At 31.8% G+C, this 21,638-nt stretch overlaps 1 protein-coding gene across 1 annotated transcript; it reads left to right on the top strand.

The window, feature by feature from the left end:
* Nucleotides 1-18,482: 18,482 nt before the first annotated feature.
* LOC139864518 (uncharacterized) lies at nucleotides 18,483-19,599 on the top strand. Its single transcript, XM_071853099.1, has 3 exons — nucleotides 18,483-18,962; nucleotides 19,068-19,280; nucleotides 19,549-19,599. Exons 1-3 carry the CDS (start codon nucleotides 18,483-18,485, stop codon nucleotides 19,597-19,599), a joined length of 744 nt encoding a protein of 247 aa, XP_071709200.1.
* The last annotated feature ends 2,039 nt before the right edge of the window (nucleotides 19,600-21,638 follow it).

The raw sequence follows: 21,638 nt of genomic DNA, 5'->3' as shown, positions 1-21,638 counted from the left end.
AAATATTACGTTAAAAACGAATAAAAAGGGACAAAATATAAAAATAAACTAAAAGTTATAAAAAGTACAATTTTTATAAAAATATTATTTTTATATTATTTATTTTATAAAACTATTAATTTTTATATATTAATAAAACTAAATAAACTAATTAAACAAAATAATAATAACTTAAATTAAGTAATTAAAAACTAAAAACCTAATTAGGGTTTAAGATTAATAATAATAATAATTATCCCGTAATTAATGCTGTTAGGGTTTCTGTGTCACCCGTGTCAGACGGCTCCGCGAGTCGCGGTTGGCCCGGTTCAATATCTCCGCCAGTCGCGGAGGTTACAGGTTCACGTGCACCAGGTTCAAATTTCGACAGGTCAGTTTTTTATTTAAATATATATTTTTTTATTTTTTATTTTTCTGTTTTTAGTATTTATATAAAATATTTATATTAATTAAATAAAAACTTATGTTTTTTTTTAAAAAACTAAAATAAAAATAGAAATACTTTATAATTTTATAAATAAAAATCTTAAAACTAGATTTATATGTATATATTTTTTTCGGATTTTTAATTTTTATGTTTTAAATAAAAACAAAATATTTAAATAAAACTTATATTTTTATAAAATAAAAATAAAGAAACTTTATAAAACTTAAATATTTAACAAACTCTTAAAAATATTTATATTTTTGTTTTCTTTTTATGTTTTCGAATAATTAAAACGTATTTTTACAAAAACGTATTTTTATAAAAGTAAACTAAAAATAAAAATCCTTTTTTTTTATATTTAGCGTTGCGCTTCCGGCTTTTAAGCTAGATTTTCCCCGGCAGTGGCACCAAAAATACTTGATGTTATGCGTGGTGTATATGAAATAGCTTATATTTTACTATGAAAAACTATTAAATACGATACAATTTTACACAAGATATTTATTTATTTAGAGAATGGATATACTTAAACCTTGCTACAACACTTATAGGCAGTGTACCTAATCGTACAGTAGTGTAGTTTTTAGTAAGTCCGGTTCGTTCCACAGGGAATCTTTTAGACAAAGCTTAACGCTATATTAGTTTTATTTTATAAAAATACAAATATATATATAAGTAATATTATTATTATAAAGGGGGGTTTTTACCGTTTAATGACCGGTTTGTCGATTTTTAAAACTTTAGTCGCAGTTAAAACCTGATGTAAAATAATAAAAATAAATATAACTTAATTTAAAGCGTAAAGTAAATAACAATAATGAAATTGCGATAAATAAAAGTGCGATAAAATAAACTTGCGATAATTAAAAAGTACGATAATTAAAAGTGCAATTAAATACAATAACAATAAATAAAAGTGCGATAATTAGAAGTGCAATTAAATATAAAATAAAGGAAATTAAATATGAAATAAAAGAATTATGCTTATTTAAACTTCCGTAATCATGATGTTTGACGTGTTGATTTTAGTTTTATGCCCATGGGTTAATTGTCCTTTGTCCTGGATTATTTAATATGTCCGTCTGGTTTTTGTCCATAACAGTCCATCAGTCATAAATATAAAGTGCGAGTATCCTCGTCAAATTATCCTTATACCCGAAGTTAAATATTCCAACTAATTGGGGACTTAAACTGTAGCAAGATTTTAATACTTTGTTTAATAATTACACCAGGTTATCGACTGCGTGTAACCCAAGGTTTTAATACTTTGTTATCAATTATGCCAAGTGTCCTTGTACATAATTTCACCCCTGTTTTAATAATTCTAGTGACTATTAATCCATTCCCGTGTCTGGTTAAATGAACGATTATTCGTACATATAAATACCCCGCCCATCGTGTCCGATCGAGTGTATATGGTTATTTATAGGGACGTCCAATTGTAAATCTTTATATTAAAATTAACAAATTATCATTTAGTTAAACAAATATAAAGCCCATTAATAGCCCATAGTCTAATTTCCACAAGTGTCGTTCTTTTGTCCAAACCCCAATTATGGTACAAAGCCCAATTACCCAATTTTAATATTTTTAGTCCAACATCATGATTACTTCGGATTAAATAAGCATAATAATAATTTAGCTACGAGACATTAAATTAAAAAGGTTGAACATAACTTACAATGATTAAAAATAGCGTAGCGTTACACGGACAGAATTTCGACTTACACCCTTACAACATTTGCTAACATACCCTTATTATTAGAATTAAAATTAAAATTAAAATTAAAATATAAATTATAAATATAAATATTACGTATAGATATAGAGAGGATGGATATATGATATATAAATCGTCGAATTGCGCTGGCTTTTATAGGGATTTTTGTCCAGGGAACTCCGCGACTCGCGGCCCATTTTCACTACAAACTCCGCAACTCGCGGAGTTTGTAAAACCAGCTCACACATTTTGGCTCCTTTCTTGCCGACGGATTTTTATATATTATATATTATATAAATAATTATAAGAATTATTTAAATATTATATTATATTTATGTGCATAGTTGACTTGTAATTTTTAGTTCGTTGCATCGAGCGTTGAGAGTTGACTCTGGTCCCGGTTCCGGATTTTCGAACGTCCTTGCGTACAATTTAATATCTTGTACTTTGCGTTTTGAATCTTGTACTCTTGTAATTTCGAGACGTTTCTTATCAATAATTGGAACCTCTTTGATTGTATTTTGTACTTTTGAGCTTTTTGGTCGTTTGCGTCTTCAATTCGTCGAATCTGTCTTTTGTCTTCACCTTTTATTATTTAAACGAATATCACTTGTAAATAGGACAATTGCAACTAAAAGCTTGTCTTTCTTGAGGAATAATGCTATGAAATATATGTTCGTTTTTAGCATTATCAAGCTTTATAAAGGGAATGAAATGATGTAGGATGCACTTGCTAATGAAGTTTTGCTTTTCATAACAGTAAATTTTTTTTTTACTAAATAATTCACCATGCAAGATACAGAGTAAAGGTCAGATAGCCTCAATAATATTATTAATATTATACTCGTTGCGGCATATCCTGAAAAGGAGAGAGAAAATGGTGTTACGAACGGGTTCACCGGTAAGTGCCACATGTTCTTCACCAAGAGGGCAATGTGGTGGATGGAAGGGATCACCTTCTTCTTGTCTCCAATGATTAAGTAGACTACGAACCCATCCCCAATTCATCCAAAATAGATGATGGCTAATTGGTTGATCCATTCCGATCACACTGCTTTCGGAGCTCGAGTGAAATTCCATACCGGAATTCGAGGGACTTGAACTAGTGGGGAGTTCCATTTCGTACGATTGAATAAAGGATTTTTCGACATGAAATGATTTCCGGCTATCGGATGGTATTCTAATTACATAGAATATCTATATATATAGAGCAAAAGATTTCATAGATTACGGAGGAATTTACGGAATATGTTAGGCAAAGTTTACAGTAACAGATACGCTAAGATATGAATTAGCATATACGCTAAAATATGAACTTTGTCTATACACTATTTATGCAATCATTGCAGTAAGATGTGTCTAGACTAAGAATGATAAACATGTAATTTTCTAAGGGTGATAAGCAGATGATTTTCGACTAGAAATGATAAGCAAAACTTTTGACATGCAGTTAAGGTCAAAGTCCAGACTCACTAATGCATCTTAAGATCTATCCGTTAGACACACTAATGCAAGACATGGTTCGCTAAGACCACCTCTCTGATACCAACTGAAACAGTTGGTGACGCATCCCACTCAGTGCCTTCCCAGCTAACCGCCTGGTGACCACTGAGCGTATCTCAGACACTGATTTTACGGCCTGCCTCTCGGCAGTACAGCCAACCCTAATAGGGACCGCGAGGGGCAAGAGCCAATGCTTCATCACAAGTAACACTGTGAGAACCCCCTCTACGATTAACCCGCTAATAAACGGCATTAAACCAGCTCTGATGCCAACTGAAACTACCCGTCCATATTACTATAAACGCAGTACGTTCTCATTGGTCCCATAGCGAGGTATTTGACCTCTATATGATATGTTTTAGAAAATATTGCATTCGTTTCATAAAAAGCACATCATTATTATACATAATGCATGTTTTAAACAAGTGGGCGATTATTTAAGAAATAATCCCCAAAATACATCGGTTTCCAAATACTACACACGTGACGTAACAGTCGAATATAATACATGACAAAGGTTTTATTGAATGCAACACTTTACTTAAATAAAAGTATGAGACTCCATGCACAGCTTGCTCACATAATGCAACAGCGGAAGACTTTCTTAAGGGCCTGAGAATAAACATGCGTAAACAGTCAACACAAAAGTTTGTGAGATATATAGGTTTATCATCCATATAAATATAGACCACAAGATTTCATAGTTATAAATATATTTACACTCGCAAGTGTATAAAAGTATTCTATAAGTTGTTGAGCGCTTCAGTAACCATACTTAACCATTAATGTGACATATTCCCTTTATTATGAAATCTCCCTACACTGTACCAAGTGTAGTAAAAAAGAAGTACTATGCAACCGTTTACGATACTAGAGCGACTAGCCCGGTTGGGGTTGTCAAACCTGATAAATCTATCAATAGAATTCGCGTATACATGTTCTTACAACATGTAAATATTAGTTACCAAGCTATTAGGGAAGATATGCAAAGTGGTACAACTCAACGTAGAATATATTTTAAGTACTTGTGTCTATGGCGTAAAACATAAAATGCATGTATTCTCATCCCAAAATATTTCTAGAGTTTAAAAATGGGACTATATACTCACAGTAGTAAAAGTATATTAACAATAAGTTTTCAACTTATTAAAAATATGACCGTCGTCCTTGGATTCACGAATCTATAACAATAATAACGATTCAGATAATAATACGACATATGAATAAAATAAAGCAAGTTCATAGAATACTTATATAATAATTTTTAACATTTTATATTAGTAGTCCATTGTTAGTAGTCCTTAGTTAGTAGTCCAAAATAGTCCAAAAAGTTCAACAGTCCAATAATCGGTATATATATATATATATATATATATATATATATATATATATATATATATATAATCTTAGAATTACCCCACGACGTATTGTATACGTATTGTCTTTGCATCAACCCAGAGACGTATTGTATACGTATTGTCTTAGAATTAACTAAGACATATTGTGTACATATTGTCTTAGGATTTATCAAAACGTATTGTATACTTATTGTGTTAGGACGTACCAAGAATATTATTATACATATATACAATCACAGAATTAACCAAGATTATAATATTTTGTTAGACTACTGATAACATGTCCAAATATATATAGGATATAGGAAAAGTTAACAAGGAGATGGTTAATATAGTTTTTATAATATAAATTTCGTCCATACAACGTTAATTTTAGCAGATTTTGTTTTGCTCGCCAAATATTCATTACAACTCCGTTTAAAGTGAATCAAATTGCTATGGATTCATTAAGAAGTAAATTTTACAAAACCAATTCAAAAAGTTCATCCTAAGTAGTAATTTTTAGAGCTTTACCCTCTTATTGTGTCGGTGGACAGATTTGGAAAAATCCCGGCATCCACCCAATATATGATTTTTGATAAAAATACTTCCACTTTGTCTAAAATCATGAAAAAAAATATTGGAAGTCTTATTTACATATATTAACATATTTTCAAAGTCTTAGCCTTGAACTCAAAGTCTAAATAGGTTTTTAATTCCCAACCCAAAACAGCCCGCTTTTTACCGAATGGAGATTAAAGGATATATGTTAAGTTTCAAGGTGTTCTTCATATGTACAAGTTATAAGTTATTATATTAACTTAATATAACATCATAATACATATAAATAAGTACTATTAGAGTTAAGTTAGAAAGATTAGATTAGTTTTTCAAATAAGCTTGGTGTTCACCAAAACAAGTTCTAGTTTTTACAAGTTTTATAAGTATAATAAGATAGCAACTATACAAGGAATTGAACAAGGATTTTGAGAAGTATTTTACCTTGATTATGAAGAGGAAAGTTTTTGAGATTAAAGTATGATATGAGAGCATTCAAGTGTGTGTTTTTAGTTTAAGAAAATGTGGAGTAAAAATGAGTTAAAATGGTCCTTATTTATAAGCTTATAATTTTGGCTTTTAGTGAAAATATCTAAGATAAGTTAAATTGTATTAAGTCATGCATGACATATTAAATTGATCAGGTCATGGATGACATATTACACAAATAATTGCAGAATTCTATTGGTATATACCAATAGTAAATACTTCTAGAAGCTGTGTATAATACGGGTAAAAATACCGTATGAATGCGAGTAGAATTATTTGAGGAAATTGAACGGAAATATGAGTATAGCTATCCTTTATATGTATTGGTATATTATGAAGTTTATTCAATACTTGTAAGGATGTATTTACACTCGTAATACATTATATGTAAATACATTTTAACATAAGTTAATTACGTCGTTTAAATAGTAATATATATATTGTTTGAAAACTCTTTAAATTAGTAGTATGAAATATATATATATATATATATATATATATATATATATATATATATATATATATATATATATATATATATAATATATATAATACTTTGTTAATATACTTAATGAGATATTTAATTATCATATTTTCAAGTTAAATATATATAAATCCATATATATACACAATAATTAAACAATTAAATCAAGTTATGACGTTCGTGAATCGTCGGAATAAAGGGTGACCAAAAGCTTGTGTAAAACTCTTTCCGGAGGTTCAAGATTTATTAAAATTCATTGCTTATCAAGTCGGAATTATATAAAGATTAAGTTTAAATTTGGTCGAAAATTTCCGGGTCGTCACAAAAGTCGACAAAAGAGCTACGCCGACATTAAAAGAAAAGATATAGAATTTAAAATTGGAGAGATGGTCATGCTTAAGGTTTCACCTTAGAAAGGCGTTGTTCGATTTGGTAAACGAGGGAAATTAAATCCAAGGTATATCGGACCATTCAAGATTATTGATCGTGTCGGACCAGTAGCTTACCGACTTGAATTACCACAACAACTCGCGGCTGTACATAACACTTTTCACATCTCAAATTTGAAGAAATGTTTTGCTAAAGAAGATCTCACTATTCCATTAGACGAAATCCAAATCAACGAAAAACTTCAATTCGTCGAAGAACCCGTCGAAATAATGGATCGTGAGGTTAAAAGACTTAAGCAAAACAAGATACCAATTGTTAACGTTCGATGGAATGCTCATAGAGGACCCGAGTTCACCTGGAAACGAGAAGATCAGATGAAGAAGAATTACCCGCACTTATTTCCAGAAGATACGTCAACACCTTCAACTGCTTAAAATTTCGGGATGAAATTTATTTAACGGGTAGGTACTGTAGTGACCCGAATTTTTTCATGTTTATATATATTAAATAAAATTGTTATTTACATGATTAAGTGTTTCCAACATGTTAAGCAATCAAACTTGTTAAGACTTGATTAACTGAAATAGGTTTCATATAGACAATTGACCACCCAAGTTGACCGGTGATTCACGAACGTTAAAACTTGTAAAAACTATATGATGACATATATATGATTATATATATAGTTAACTTGATATTATGATAAGTAAGTATCTCATTAGGTATTTTAACATTGAGTTATATACATAAAATTGATTTTATTGAATTAAGAAACTCGAAACGATATATATAACGATTATCGTTATAACAACGTCTTACTAAATACAAATGAATCATATTAAGATATTGATACACTATGTTTAATCATGATAAATGATAAGTAAAAATGTCATTAAGTGTATTAATAATGAACTACATATGTAAAAACAAGACTACTAACTTAATGATTTCGAAACGAGACATATATGTAACGATTATCGTTGTAACAACATTTAACTGTATATATATCATACTAAGATATATTAATATATCATAATATCATGATAATGTAATAAGTTAACATCTCTTTAGATATAATAAACAATGGGTTAACAACATTTAACAAGATCGTTAACCTAAAGGTTTCAAAACAACATTTACATGTAACGACTAACGATGACTTAACGACTCAGTTAAAATGTATATACATGTAGTGTTTTAATATGTATTCATACACTTTTGAAAGACTTCAAGACACTTATCAAAATACTTCTACTTAACAAAAATGCTTACAATTACATCCTCGTTCAGTTTCATCAACAATTTTACTCGTATGCACCCGTATTCGTACTCGTACAATACACAGCTTTTAGATGTATGTACTATTGGTATATACACTCCAATGATCAGATCTTAGCAGCCCATGTGAGTCAACTGACACATGTGGAAACCATCATTTGGCAACTAGCATGAAATATCTCATAAAATTATAAAAATATTAGTAATCATTCATGACTTATTTACATGTAAACAAAATTACACATCCTTTATATCTAATCCATATACCAACGATCAAAAATACCTACAAACACTTTCATTCTTCAATTTTATTCATCTAATTGATCTCTCTCAAGTTCTATCTTCAAGTGCTAAGTGTTCTTCATAAATTCTATAAGTTCTAGTTTCATAAAATCAAGAATACTTCCAAGTTTGCTAGCTTACTTCTAATCTTGTAAAGTGATCATCTAACCTCAAGAAATCTTTCTTATTTACAGTAGGATATCTTTCTAATACAAGGTAATACTCATATTCAAACTTTGATTCAATTTCTATAACTATAACAATCTTATTTCGAGTGAAAATCTTACTTGAACTTGTTTTCGTGTCATGATTCTGCTTCAAGAACTTTCAAGCCATCCAAGGATCCTTTGAAGCTAGATCTATTTTTCTCATTTCCAGTAGGTTTATCCACAAAATCTGAGGTAGTAATGATGTTCATAACATCATTCGATTCATATATATAAAACTACCTTATTCGAAGGTTTAAACTTGAAATCACTAGAACATAGTTTAATTAATTCTAAACTTGTTCGCAAACAAAAGTTAATCCTTCTAACTTGACTTTTAAAATCAACTAAACACATGTTCTATATCTATATGATATGCTAACTTAATGATTTAAAATCTGGAAACACGAAAAACACCGTAAAACCAGACATACGTCGTCATAGTAACACCGCGGGTTGTTTTGGGTTTGATAATTAAAAACTATGATAAACTTTGATTTAAAAGTTGTTCTTATGGGAAAATGATTTTTTTTATGAACATGAAACTATATCCAAAAATCATGGTTAAACTCAAAGTGGAAGTATGTTTTTCAAAATGGTCATCAAGATGTCGTTCTTTCGACTGAAATGACTACCTCCTACAAAAACGACTTGTAACTTATATTTCCGACTATAAACCTATACTTTTTCTGTTTAGATTCATAAAATAGAGTTCAATATGAAACCATAGCAATTTGATTCACTCAAAACGGATTTAAAATGAAGAAGTTATGGGTAAAACAAGATTGGATATTTTTTGATTGTTGTAGCTACGGGAAATATTGTAACAATTCTATACAAATCATATCCTAGCTAACTTATATTGTATTATACATGTATTCTAATATATTATGTAATCTTGGGATACCATAGACACGTATGCAAATATTTTGACATATCATATTGACCCATATATATATATTATTTGGAACAACCATAGACACTCTATATGCAGTAATGTTTGAGTTAGCTATACATGGTTGAGGTTGATTCCAAAAATATATATATATACTTTGAGTTGTGATCTAGCCTGAGACGTGTATACACTGAGTCGTGAATTGATTCAAGATAATATATATCAATTTATTTCTGTACATCTAACTGATACAAACAAATAACGACCATTAAGGTTTAAAAAGAGTAAACGGTCTAGAACAACCTTAAAACAAGCTAACCTAATCTGAGCCAAAATGAGACCATGAAACAAAAACGTGTCCAAACATTAGTACGAACAATCTCGACAATCACAACATAACAAGAACAACCAAACGAACCTAATACACAAAAAGAAAAATAACCGAAAACCAACAATGGAATGTTAAATAACCGAAAACCAACAATGGAATGTTATATGAAAGCGATGATGACATTGGCATTAAAATTATACTAGTAAGATACTAGCTAGTGTAATGCGAGTAGATGAAAAAATTAGTAAACGTTTAGGTGTGTTGAGTTTTTGTTCGTTGTCGTTGCTATTATTGATTCGTGTATAAAGTGGAATACTTCTACACTTACAAATTTGTTAAAAATTGTTTTTTTTTTTTCTTTTTGTTAACACCTACGCAAATACGATCTTTAAAGTAGTTGTTATAAATGACTTAGGTGTTAAGAGAAATGTACAAAAGTGTTAAAGATCATATTTTATTTAAAGATCTTATTTATTTATAAATTATATTTACAAAACGATAGAGAACCAAGAAATCGAACATGAAAATATTTACTTTATTTGGTTATATCCAAGGTTGCAAAAATCGCTATTCGGGGATTAATCGGTCAGGACTTTGGAAGGATTAATCGGTAATTCGGGGATTAATCGGAGATTAATCGGATTGTACTGTATACATTTAAATATTAAATTTTAAAAATTATATATGTAACTATGGATTAAAACCATAAATATAAAGATAATTTTTAACATAATTGTCTAAAATTGTTCATTTTGTTTCAAAACTATAAAATTCTAGTTTAAATTCATGTTAAAATGTTAATCATTTTTTACTTTGACTGATTTTGATTACCAAATTCAATTTTGATCCATCAATTGACGTTAACCGTTTAATTAAATGGATTTTTGAAAATCGGAACAGATTGCTCCTAAAAATGATTAATCGAGATTAATCGGCGAGTAATCGGGTTTTTTACAACACTAGTTATATCTACTGTCGGCCTATTTTGTAAATAAAAGAATGTAGAATTTTTATAACCTTAGAGTTTCACTTATAATGTGTGTACGGTGTGTTCAGTGTGGTATTACTGTTAATCTATAGCAGCCTAATAGGTGATAAATAATGGTATTATATATTATATATGCGCATATATTGACAGCCGACAATCCAATTAAGGATATTTAACAACAATGAGCAACAAGATTAAAGACGGAAAAGATAAACACACGATGAATCAAAGATAAATGTTGAATAAACATTGAAACTGCAAGATTGATTTAAACAGAGAAACATCAGTTGGCAAGAGAAGAGGAACATGATCTCCCCTATACACTGGAATCGCCAAACGGCTCTCCCAATTTAGGTTTACTCTCTTAACCCAAAAACAATGAACACTCGTATATATATGCCACCGGTTTACATCCGTATAAATGAGCTTTTGGCCCATACGGATGGGCCTTCATTCTCATATACTCCTGCGAATGACGACTTTCATGCGTTAATCTTAAACTTAGTGTACAACATTATAGATAAACGTTAATAATCTATTCGTCCAGTGACGGCCACACCAAATGATCCGTACCCGAATCCGAGAAACAAAGAATATGAGTTGGATGCAAATTCAAATATAATATGGATTGGATTCAGATTCAAATACATATTACTTATTATTAAAGTAATAAATAAAAGACTCCTAACCTTATTAGGAGTCCTAGTTAGGATTTGTTTGGTTGGTTTTCTATAAATATCCACATGTAATCAAAGAAGGGATAGGCCTCTACTTTTACTTCAAAAACTGTAATCGTAAGAGAGAAAAGAAACAACCTTTTATCTTATATTATTTTATCCGCACTCCGATTCTTTTTGTTTATTGCTACATAGCAAGAATACATATTTGTCTGCCGTTATTTAATCCTCTGGTTCACGTCACTTATTAAAGACAAAACCAAGTAATCTACATCCTTACAAATAACGTTGATTATATATTATTTGTAACGAATCAAGTGGTATTCAGAGCATCGTTCCTACATGTGTATGGTGCAAACAAAATTCGCATATAAATCGGCTGGTGAACCTCTGCAAGAATTAAGGAAACACCGAAACACAAAAAAAATCTCAATCATGTTCGCTTACTATGACGGGTGAAGAAGGTGCCTCATCGAATGAACTCGCTACTAAGGTAGATGAATTGACCACTCAACTCGCATCCGTACTCGAGTGGATAAATTCTCAACCAAAACCAAAGGCTCGAGAGACCCCTAAGAAAAAAAAGATAGAAGATGAACCAGATTGGAATTCCGATTCTGAAGAAGATGATCAAGGAAGTGGATCTAAAGGACTACGAGGCCGAAGTTCACATCGACCTTTCAAAGTAGAAGCCAAAATCGACATTCCCACATACGATGGTACTGTGGATGCCGAGAGATTAGATTCGTGGATCGACCAACTCGAAACATACTTCATTCTTTACGGGTTTAAGAGTACCGAGAAAGTTGCGTTTGCAACCGAGTTTCAGAGGGGTATTGTGACACCGCTAGATTTTTTATTTTTTTTTATACGTGGAGGAAGCATTATATTATTTAAATACGATATCAACATTTGTACAAACCGATGTCACGTGTCATTAAAACAAATTACATATTTAACTGGAAAAAACGTAATTACATTCTGCTTTCAAAAGTACACGGTTCATATCCTAAAAGACCACATCAGAGTTAACCCTGTCAAACATAACATCACCATGCCCGTCTTCTCCCAATAAGCACTATCTACAAAAACTATCAACCTGCAGGGAGGAGATGGAAGGGAATTAGCACGAAGCTAAGTGAGTACGACTAACTACATGCCACATCATACAGAAGTGTTATACTAATCATGTCACCTAGTCTAACACATAAACATCACCCAAGTGCCATCTATAGAGACTCTGGCGGCTCGATCAAACCATTAACCACCAGCTGATCGGACTGGGGCTTACCAGAAGTTCCTCCACCACCGTATGTATATATATAATCCACACGCGACGGACGCGTCATTCACATATATATACACCACGATTGTCTGGGCCACCACATGAGGAACCCAACCCGCAGGTTGATCTCTCCTACCGAGGCCACCACACAATAGGGACGCACTGGGCTCCAGCAGACAAGCATCAACCAACATGCAGTCATCACAATGTACTAACTAACCACAACAATAAGTATATCTAACAAGCATGGCAGTCATAATATAACATGCTACTATATACAATATTCTCCAGTTAGTCTCACTCACCGATTACCAGCAAACGAGAAGGTATTCAGCTATCTAATCACTGAACCTTCTCTTTCTCCTTTTCTCCTGAGAAAAACATATACACAAGTTAGTTTCTGATTGTTAACTCCAAAACAACACAATACAGAAATTTTGTATCAAAAAGCGTCCGCTAAAAATTTTTGCTTAACACTTATGCACTTTCAAAATTTACATCTTGAACATCAAAATACAAACGGGCAGCATAACGGCTAAAAATCAACACTTAGTAAAATATTTCACTGCCAAAGACACTCGGTCGACTGTCAGAGATAGTCGGCCGACTGTCCACACTCACTCGGCCGAGTGTCTAGTCACTCGGTCGATGGTCTCTCACAGACACACTCGATCGTGGGTCATACACACTCGGTCGATGGTCGTGTCAGTCGGTCGAGTATCTCGAGACACTCGGCCGACTGTGTTTATCTGCAGAAGCTGAAGAACAAAGTGACGGGTTTCACCCAAAATCGTTCAATTCTTGCTTTAGAGCTCGATTATGACCTCAAAACTGACCAAATCAAAGACATTAAACATGTAGAAACATAAACCCGCAAGATTTGGACTCAAACAACATCAAATTTAACCACTTTGACCCAAATTACTCACTTTATAAAACTTTACACAAAAACTCAATTTTCTCAAGGATTAAAGCATGAAAACTTGTGATTCTTACCTTGATAGAATCAGTAAATCACAAGGAACACGAAAATGTAAATGATTTGAGCTCAAGAACAAGGATTAGAGATTAGGGTTTGAAGTAGGTGAGGGAGATGAAGAACGGGTGTGTTTGGGAATTTTCTAGAAATGGGAAGAAGAACACACGCACTAGTCACTAAATTGTGGTTAATTCCCACACTGTGCAACACACGGGTATTTATCAGTTATCTGATATCTTTCGTACATCATTTGGCGACCCAAATGAAGTCCAATTTAAATAAACAAACATGTTCTGTGACCCTTGTCACAAACTGGTCCTAACCACATCGTTAATTAATAGTAAATATTAAATAAAAAATAAAAGCATATAATAACACAATACTAACTTAAGGGCAAACTAGTAATCTTACATCTAGGCCCGATTGAGGATGTTACAGGTATCCCGTTGGATAGTGAAGAAACGTTCACTAAATATGTGGCAGGTCTATCTAGACATATACGGACATAACTAAGGCTACATGCGATCTCCGATATTTTGAATGATCGTCGCATTGCAACGGCCATCGAGCAGAAGAATCAGATGAGTACACCGAGATCAGAAGACCGGAGAAAAGATGGGGAATCCAGTAGTAGTTCAAAAAAAAAATATTCACAAAATTCTAAGGGCAGGTCATCTACGAGCCCAACTCAATTTTGTGATCACTGTAAAATCGAAAGCCATGTGCTAGAAAAATGTTGGAAGGCTAATCCCGCATTATTTCCTAAGAAGTGGGTAAATAAAGGAAAACGCATGACCGCTACAACAATGAATAGTGGGACTGTGGAACTTGGGAAGATGGATGAAGTCGATAAGAGTTTATCCCTCATGGCAAAACCACAAGGAAAAACAACCGGTACAACTGTTGAGTCCGATGAAAAAAAGGAGTTGTTCACGTTGAAGATTCAAGTAAAACATGAACTTATCGATGCCATTGTTGACACGAGAAGTCAAAAGAATTTAATTTCCGCAAGCCTTGTGAATCGACTTGGATTGACAACGAATCCCCATCCACATCCGTATGATTTGGGATGGATACAAGCGGGCACTGATACACGAGTCACCTTGCAATGTAAGTTTCGTTTTGCTATAACTAGTCAATATATAGATGAAATAACTTGTGAGGTGGTCTCATTGGATATCTGTCATGTAATATTCGGGAATCCATACTTGTGGGAAAGAAACGCGGTATACTTTCAGCGGAAACAACATTATCAATTGGAAAAATTATCAATTGGAAAAAGAGGGGAAGATATATATGCTCAAAAATCATAAAGTATCTCATGGTGTAGAATTAGTGGCTGCTGGACAAATAAGAAAGTTAGTCAATGCTTCAAAAAGTTTTGTTCTGTTATTACTCCGACCAATTGTACATGAGCACCAGGTATTTTCACTTTCTATCAAATGTGGAAGTTTAACTGATGAGATTGGTGAGCTCATGCGTGGATACATATCTCTTTTTGATGACACTGTACGATTGCCGCCCGATCGAAATATTGCACATGAGATTCAACTGATAGCAGACTCGAGTCTCCCTGACATCGGGATGTACCGAAACTCAGTCTTAGAGAATGCGGAAATTAAACGACAAGTTGATGAGTTAATTAAAGTTGGGGTGATTAAACCGAGTAGCTCACCATGCGGCTCGCCCGTGATATTGGTTCCAAAAAAAGACGGAGGATGTCGTATGTGTGTCGATTATCGAGCCCTCAACAAAATTACGGTAAAGAATCGATACCCTCTTCTTCGTATAGACGACTTGCTGGACCAACTCAAGCATGAGGTAATTTTTACTAAGCTAGACCTACGGTCCGGTTACCATCAGGTTCAGGTTAGAGAGGAGGACACGTGGAAGACCGCTTTCAAAACTCGATAAGGTCGTCTTCGACTAATGTTTGTAATACTTGACGATCAATATAGAACTTATAAAGTTTGTTTTTTTCCAAAAGAGATTTTTCACATACATTGACATGCCAGATTAAACCACAATCGGGGGCTCTTCATGCTATATGATCCCCCCAATAGATGACGTATTGACCCTACAATTTTGGTAGAGCCCGAAAAATAACAACTAAATAGAGTATACACCCCACCTTATATAATTTATTGCGTTAATTCACAAATACACTAAGATACACAATAGTTCAACTAATTTAGGGTAAGTTTGTTCTACTTGGAGAATATTTGCTTAAGAGTAGAATATGCCAAATGAAGACTTGTGCAATGTAATTAATATTACCACTTTATATTAATTTTACTATAAGCTTCATACATTTCTAAAAATTTATGCAAATGGAATATGCTTATACCTTATAGTAGCATCAATTGGTACTTCGCAGATTGCACGGATTTTTGCTGTTAGATGACGGTACTTGAAAAATATATAGCTATTATGGCTACCAAATTATTTTTTTATAGTATTTCTATTTAGTTTTAAATAATGTGTTGCTATCATAATCATAATATATATATATATATATATATATATATATATATATATATATATATATATATATATATATATATATATATATATATATGGTCATAATCGGGAAACACTTTTTTGGGGAGAAAAGGGAAGCAAATTATTATTTTTTATTTTATTTTTTCGTTTTTTAAAAAAATTTTGTTCACGAACATTATAGATTAGATGAAAATATGAACATTTAAAAAAGACACTTTGTGATGAATGTCATTATTTTGGCGGGAAAACGCTCGAAGAAAAAAATAAAAACATTCAATGCAATGAATGTTTTGCTGCTGAGTTTATTTGAATCGTTTTGTTTTCATCTTGTGTGAAGTATTTTTTTCGAATTTAGCCTGATTTAGAGTTTAAGGTTTAGGGTTTAGGGTTTTCGTGTTTACTCCGTAAACCATCAACCCAAAACCCTAAACCCTAAACTCTAAACCGTTCGTGTTAAAATATTCAATCTAAACCCTAATTTCTAAACCCTTAACCCTAATAGCTAAACCCGAATTTATAACCCCCTAATTTCTAAACCCTAATTTCTAACCCCTTAAGAAAAACTCAGCAGAAAAACATTCAATGCATTGAATGTTTTTATTTTTTTCTTCGAGCATTTTCCCGCCAAAATAATGACATTCATCACAAAGTGTCTTTTTTAAATGTTCATATTTTCATCTAATCTATAATGTTCGTGAACAAAGTTTTTTAAAAAATGAAAAAAATTACTTCCCCCCACTTCTCCCCAAAAAGTGCTTCCCTCCCCCCCCCTTCTATATATATATATATATATATATATATATATATATATATATATATATATATATATATATATATATATATATATATATATATATATATATATATATACACTAGTGAAATTACCCGTGAAACTACGGGTTTGTTTAAACGAAACAGTTTAATAGTATGTCTTAGATATTAAGAGAATGTAAATGTTAAAGTCATTTAGTTTAATGACCCGTGAAACAAAGAATTCCGACTAAGAAACTTGTCATTGTTTTTACAAATATATTGACGTAGTTAACTTGGTCAGAATAAATAAACTAACTTGATGTAATTAACTTTGTCATAAAAGCCTACATTACAACCTTTTATTGAGACATGTATTTCACATACATATGTTACGTAATTAGTATCGTAAAAAGCACTCATATTTGAATAATAATTATAATAATTATTATAATAAATAATAATAATTTTGTTTAAAAATTAAGTATTTATATTGATAATAATAATTATTAGTAATAACAATTACCTCTGGATAAATTATTAAAAATTAAAATACAATTATTATATAAAAATTGTACAATATGCTTCAAAATTTGTACACGTGATCAAAAGACATTCCCATCCAATCAAAAAAGACCTTTTTGTAATTGATTTCAGAATTTGAATCAATTGGAAGATAAAAAAGACCATTACCTTTATTATTAAGTTTATCTGTGATTTGGTCTTTTTTAGGTTCAACTTTAATATTTGTATTAAATTTCCAACCCAAATATTTTTTATCCGTATTTTTTTTCCTATATAAAATATCAATTTTTCCTAGATAATTCTTGATAGGAATATTCTTGAGTATGCTAAAAAAAATTTCGTTATTTCTGTTGGAATTTTCTTGATTCTTATTTGTTTCTAATGATGATCTATAAATAAATACAAATTGTTTTAAAGTTTATACATAAGGTGATGTGAGTGTTTTATCATAAGGTTGTACATAATACTTTAAATATTGTACATATGTTCCTGAGGGTGTTTTACCATAAGGTTATACATAATGTTTCAAATATTGTACATTTAGTAATGAGATTATTTATCATAAGATTGTACATAATGCTCCATATATTATAAAATTAACATGTTAATATTATTTACTAAATACAACTAATTATTTTAATCACATTATCATGAGGGCTTAGAGAAAAACAATTTGGTTTCATGCCGGAGCGCTCTTCGATAGAGGCAATTCATATTATTAGGAGCCTTATGGAGAAGTATAGAGAAAAACAAAAGAACCTAGAGATGGTTTTCTTAGACTTGGAAAAGGCCTACGATTGCGTTCCACGAAATTTGATTTGGAAGACCCTTAATAGTAGAAGTATCCCGAGTAGATATATCTGTGTTATTAGGGACATGTATGAAGGGGCTAAATCCTGTGTTCGAACGCCTGTGGGAAATACTGAAGTTTTCCCAATAGAAGTGGGCCTGCATCAGGGGTCGGCCCTTAGCCCTTTTCTTTTCGCTTTGATCCTTGACGAGCTTTCTCGAGGGATACAAGAGTGCATCCCTTGGTGCTTGATTTTTGTCGATGATATCGTGCTTGTTTCAGAATCCAAGGAGGAGCTTAATAGAAGATTAGAGCAATGGAGGGTGGCCTTAGAAAGTAATGGCCTACAAATTAGTAGACAAAAGACGGAATATCTTAGATGTGATTTCGATAGGAACGACGATGCTCAAGAGGATGGAGTGAACATCTGCATTGGAGACCAGATCTTGCATCCACAAACCTCGTTCAGATACCTAGGCTCGGTGCTCCACAAATCGGGGAGGATTGACGAAGATGTTTCGCACCGTATTAAGGTAGGGTGGCTGAAGTGGAGGTCAGCGACTGGGGTCTTATGCGACAAGAAGATCCCCCTTAAGCTGAAAGGGAAATTCTTCAAGGTTGCAATTAGACCGGCCATGTTATATGGTTCAGAGTGTTGGCCTATGTCGAAGGCGCAAGAGAGAAGGATGGAGGTCGCAGAGATGAGAATGCTTAGGTGGACTTGCGGTAAAACCATGTTGGATATGATTCCAAATAGTGTTTTCAGGGAGAACCTAGAAGTTAGAAGCATCGCTGATAAGCTAAGAGAAGGACGGCTTCGCTGGTTTGGGCATGTGAGGAGGCGACCTCTTACTGCCCCTGTTAGGAGAGTCGAGGCACTTACGGTTGACGGTGTAAGGAGAAGGGGTAGACCCACTCGTAGGTGGGAGGATAGAATAAAGATGGACTTGAAGGAGCTTTTATTGTCCGAGGACATGACTTCTGATAGGATTACGTGGAGGACTAGAATTAGAATAGACAAGTAGGTTTTTGGTGTTTGTGTTTGTTTTTGGTTATGTTTGTTTTTTTTTTGTTTGCTTGCGTTGGTTCGGCTGTTGGCATGGGTGCTTTTTTTTTTTTTTTTTTTTTTTTTGGTTTGGTAAGTTTGTGTAGGTTTTTAGGTTTGTGTTTGACTTGAGTTGTTTTTCGTTGGTTTGTCAATGAGTTTTTTTTCCCTTTTTTTTTTTTTTTTTTTTAATGTTGTATGTGTATGTTGTTTGTTCTTCCTATGACTTGCTTTGTTCCGTTGGTTTGTTTGTTTTGGATTTAGGTATCTGTGTTTTGTTTGTATGTATGCATGTTTGTTTAGGTATGTTTTGTTTTTATGTATGTATGTGTGTGTTGGTTTGTTAGTTTGTATGTATGTATGTTCGTAGGTATGTCCCTTGTTGGTTTGTTTTGTATGTTTAGGTACGATTTTATGTATGTATTTTTGTATGTATGTTTATTCGTAGGTATGTCCCTGGTTGGTTTGTTTTTATGTATGTATGCTTTTTGTATGTATGTCATGTATGTATATCATGTTTGTATATCATGTTTGTTTGGTTGCTTGTTTGTTTGTGGGTTTTTCATGTTCTTTGACTTTTTAGCTATCCTTTGCCTTGCGCTCCGCACTACACTCTAAGGTACGTTTTTATCTCCATTTTATTTATCTTTTTATTTATTATTTTTATCATTTTTTTTTATGCATCCGGCTCTATTAAGTGAGTTATCAGCAAGCGCCAATATATTGGCGACTTGACTTCTCTCTAGAGCCTAGATTGAATACCAGGCATTATTTAAAACCCATGAAATTTGATCCTACCATTTTCAGGGCGTATTTTTTTTTTTTTTTTATCTATTGGCCGGAGGTCCTCTTCAAAGCAATCTCTCTATTCGTCGAACATTGAGAGGGATGACTTTCTCTACTCTTGGAGTGTTTCACTCGGGGTGAAGAAATGACTTCTCTTTATTCTAGGGTAGAGGAAGGATTGTCTACGTTCCACCTCCCCCATACCCCACAAAATGGGATTGGGTGTGTTGTTGTTGTGGTGTATCATGAGGGCTTAGAATTTTTTTTTTTTTTAATTTTTTTTAAGCTTAGATAATCCTTATTTATGATACGATTAAATAGATTTAATTTAATTGTAAAATAATTCTATTCATGACATCACCTACATGTTCTCACAATTTTTCTTTTTTCTTTTTAATTTTTTTATAGTAGGAAAAAAGTAATTATTGCATTATCATTTTAGGATTTTAATAGAATTTATAAATAGATGATAAAATAAAATAAAATGAAGGCATAAACTATCATGGTTGACAACAATTTAGAAAATGTTATGCAAATCTATGAAAACGAATCCAATATTAATGCACACATGTTAACTATTGAAAATAATGATTGAAATAAAACAGAATTAAAAACCCATTGTTGAGAAACCAATTGATAACACATAATTAAACAAAGATATAATGAAAAGGAAAAACACAAACATGATTTTGTTAACAAAATTGGAAGTGCTAGAACAGTTCATATTTTATGTAAAGAAGAATATTTTATCAGAAGAAAAAAAAGTTTGAATGTTAAACATAAACACGGTGTTTTAATTTTGTAACAAACCAATTCTTAATTGTTACGTATTAATTAGGTGACAGTATTATGTTTCCATATAAAATTATTTTCCATAATTAATTATTAATTAATTAAATTCTAGAATTAAAATTAATATAATTATGACATAAGCATGAACTTTGTAAAGATGCCATGTGTCCTTCTACATGTTTAAGATGATGTCATCAAATTAACAATTTAATATATATATATTACCCATGAACTACAACTCTTTTGACCTTTTTCTTCCTTGGTGAAAACTACAACACCCTCCACACAGAAACTAACTCTAAACGACCAAAAATTTGATGGCTTTAAGTATATATGTATATATATATATATATATATATATATATATATATATATATATATATATATATATATTGGGCTTAATTAAAATAAAACTAAAATTACTAGGTCATTTAGGTATTTAAATATTTTTATTTATGACTTTATTTAAAAAACATACTTTTGACTTGAAATAGTATACATTTCCATATCATATAATCACGCATCCACTTTCTTCATATTCACGTACGACTTTCCAACTTACGCCTACGCCTCGTCCATCGGACGTTTACACGTTGACGGTCGGACCACATACTTCATA

This window comes from Rutidosis leptorrhynchoides, chromosome 8 (genome assembly GCF_046630445.1).
Source record: "Rutidosis leptorrhynchoides isolate AG116_Rl617_1_P2 chromosome 8, CSIRO_AGI_Rlap_v1, whole genome shotgun sequence".
NCBI lineage: Eukaryota > Viridiplantae > Streptophyta > Magnoliopsida > Asterales > Asteraceae > Rutidosis > Rutidosis leptorrhynchoides.
This window is presented reverse-complemented; position numbering and strand designations above follow the sequence as displayed.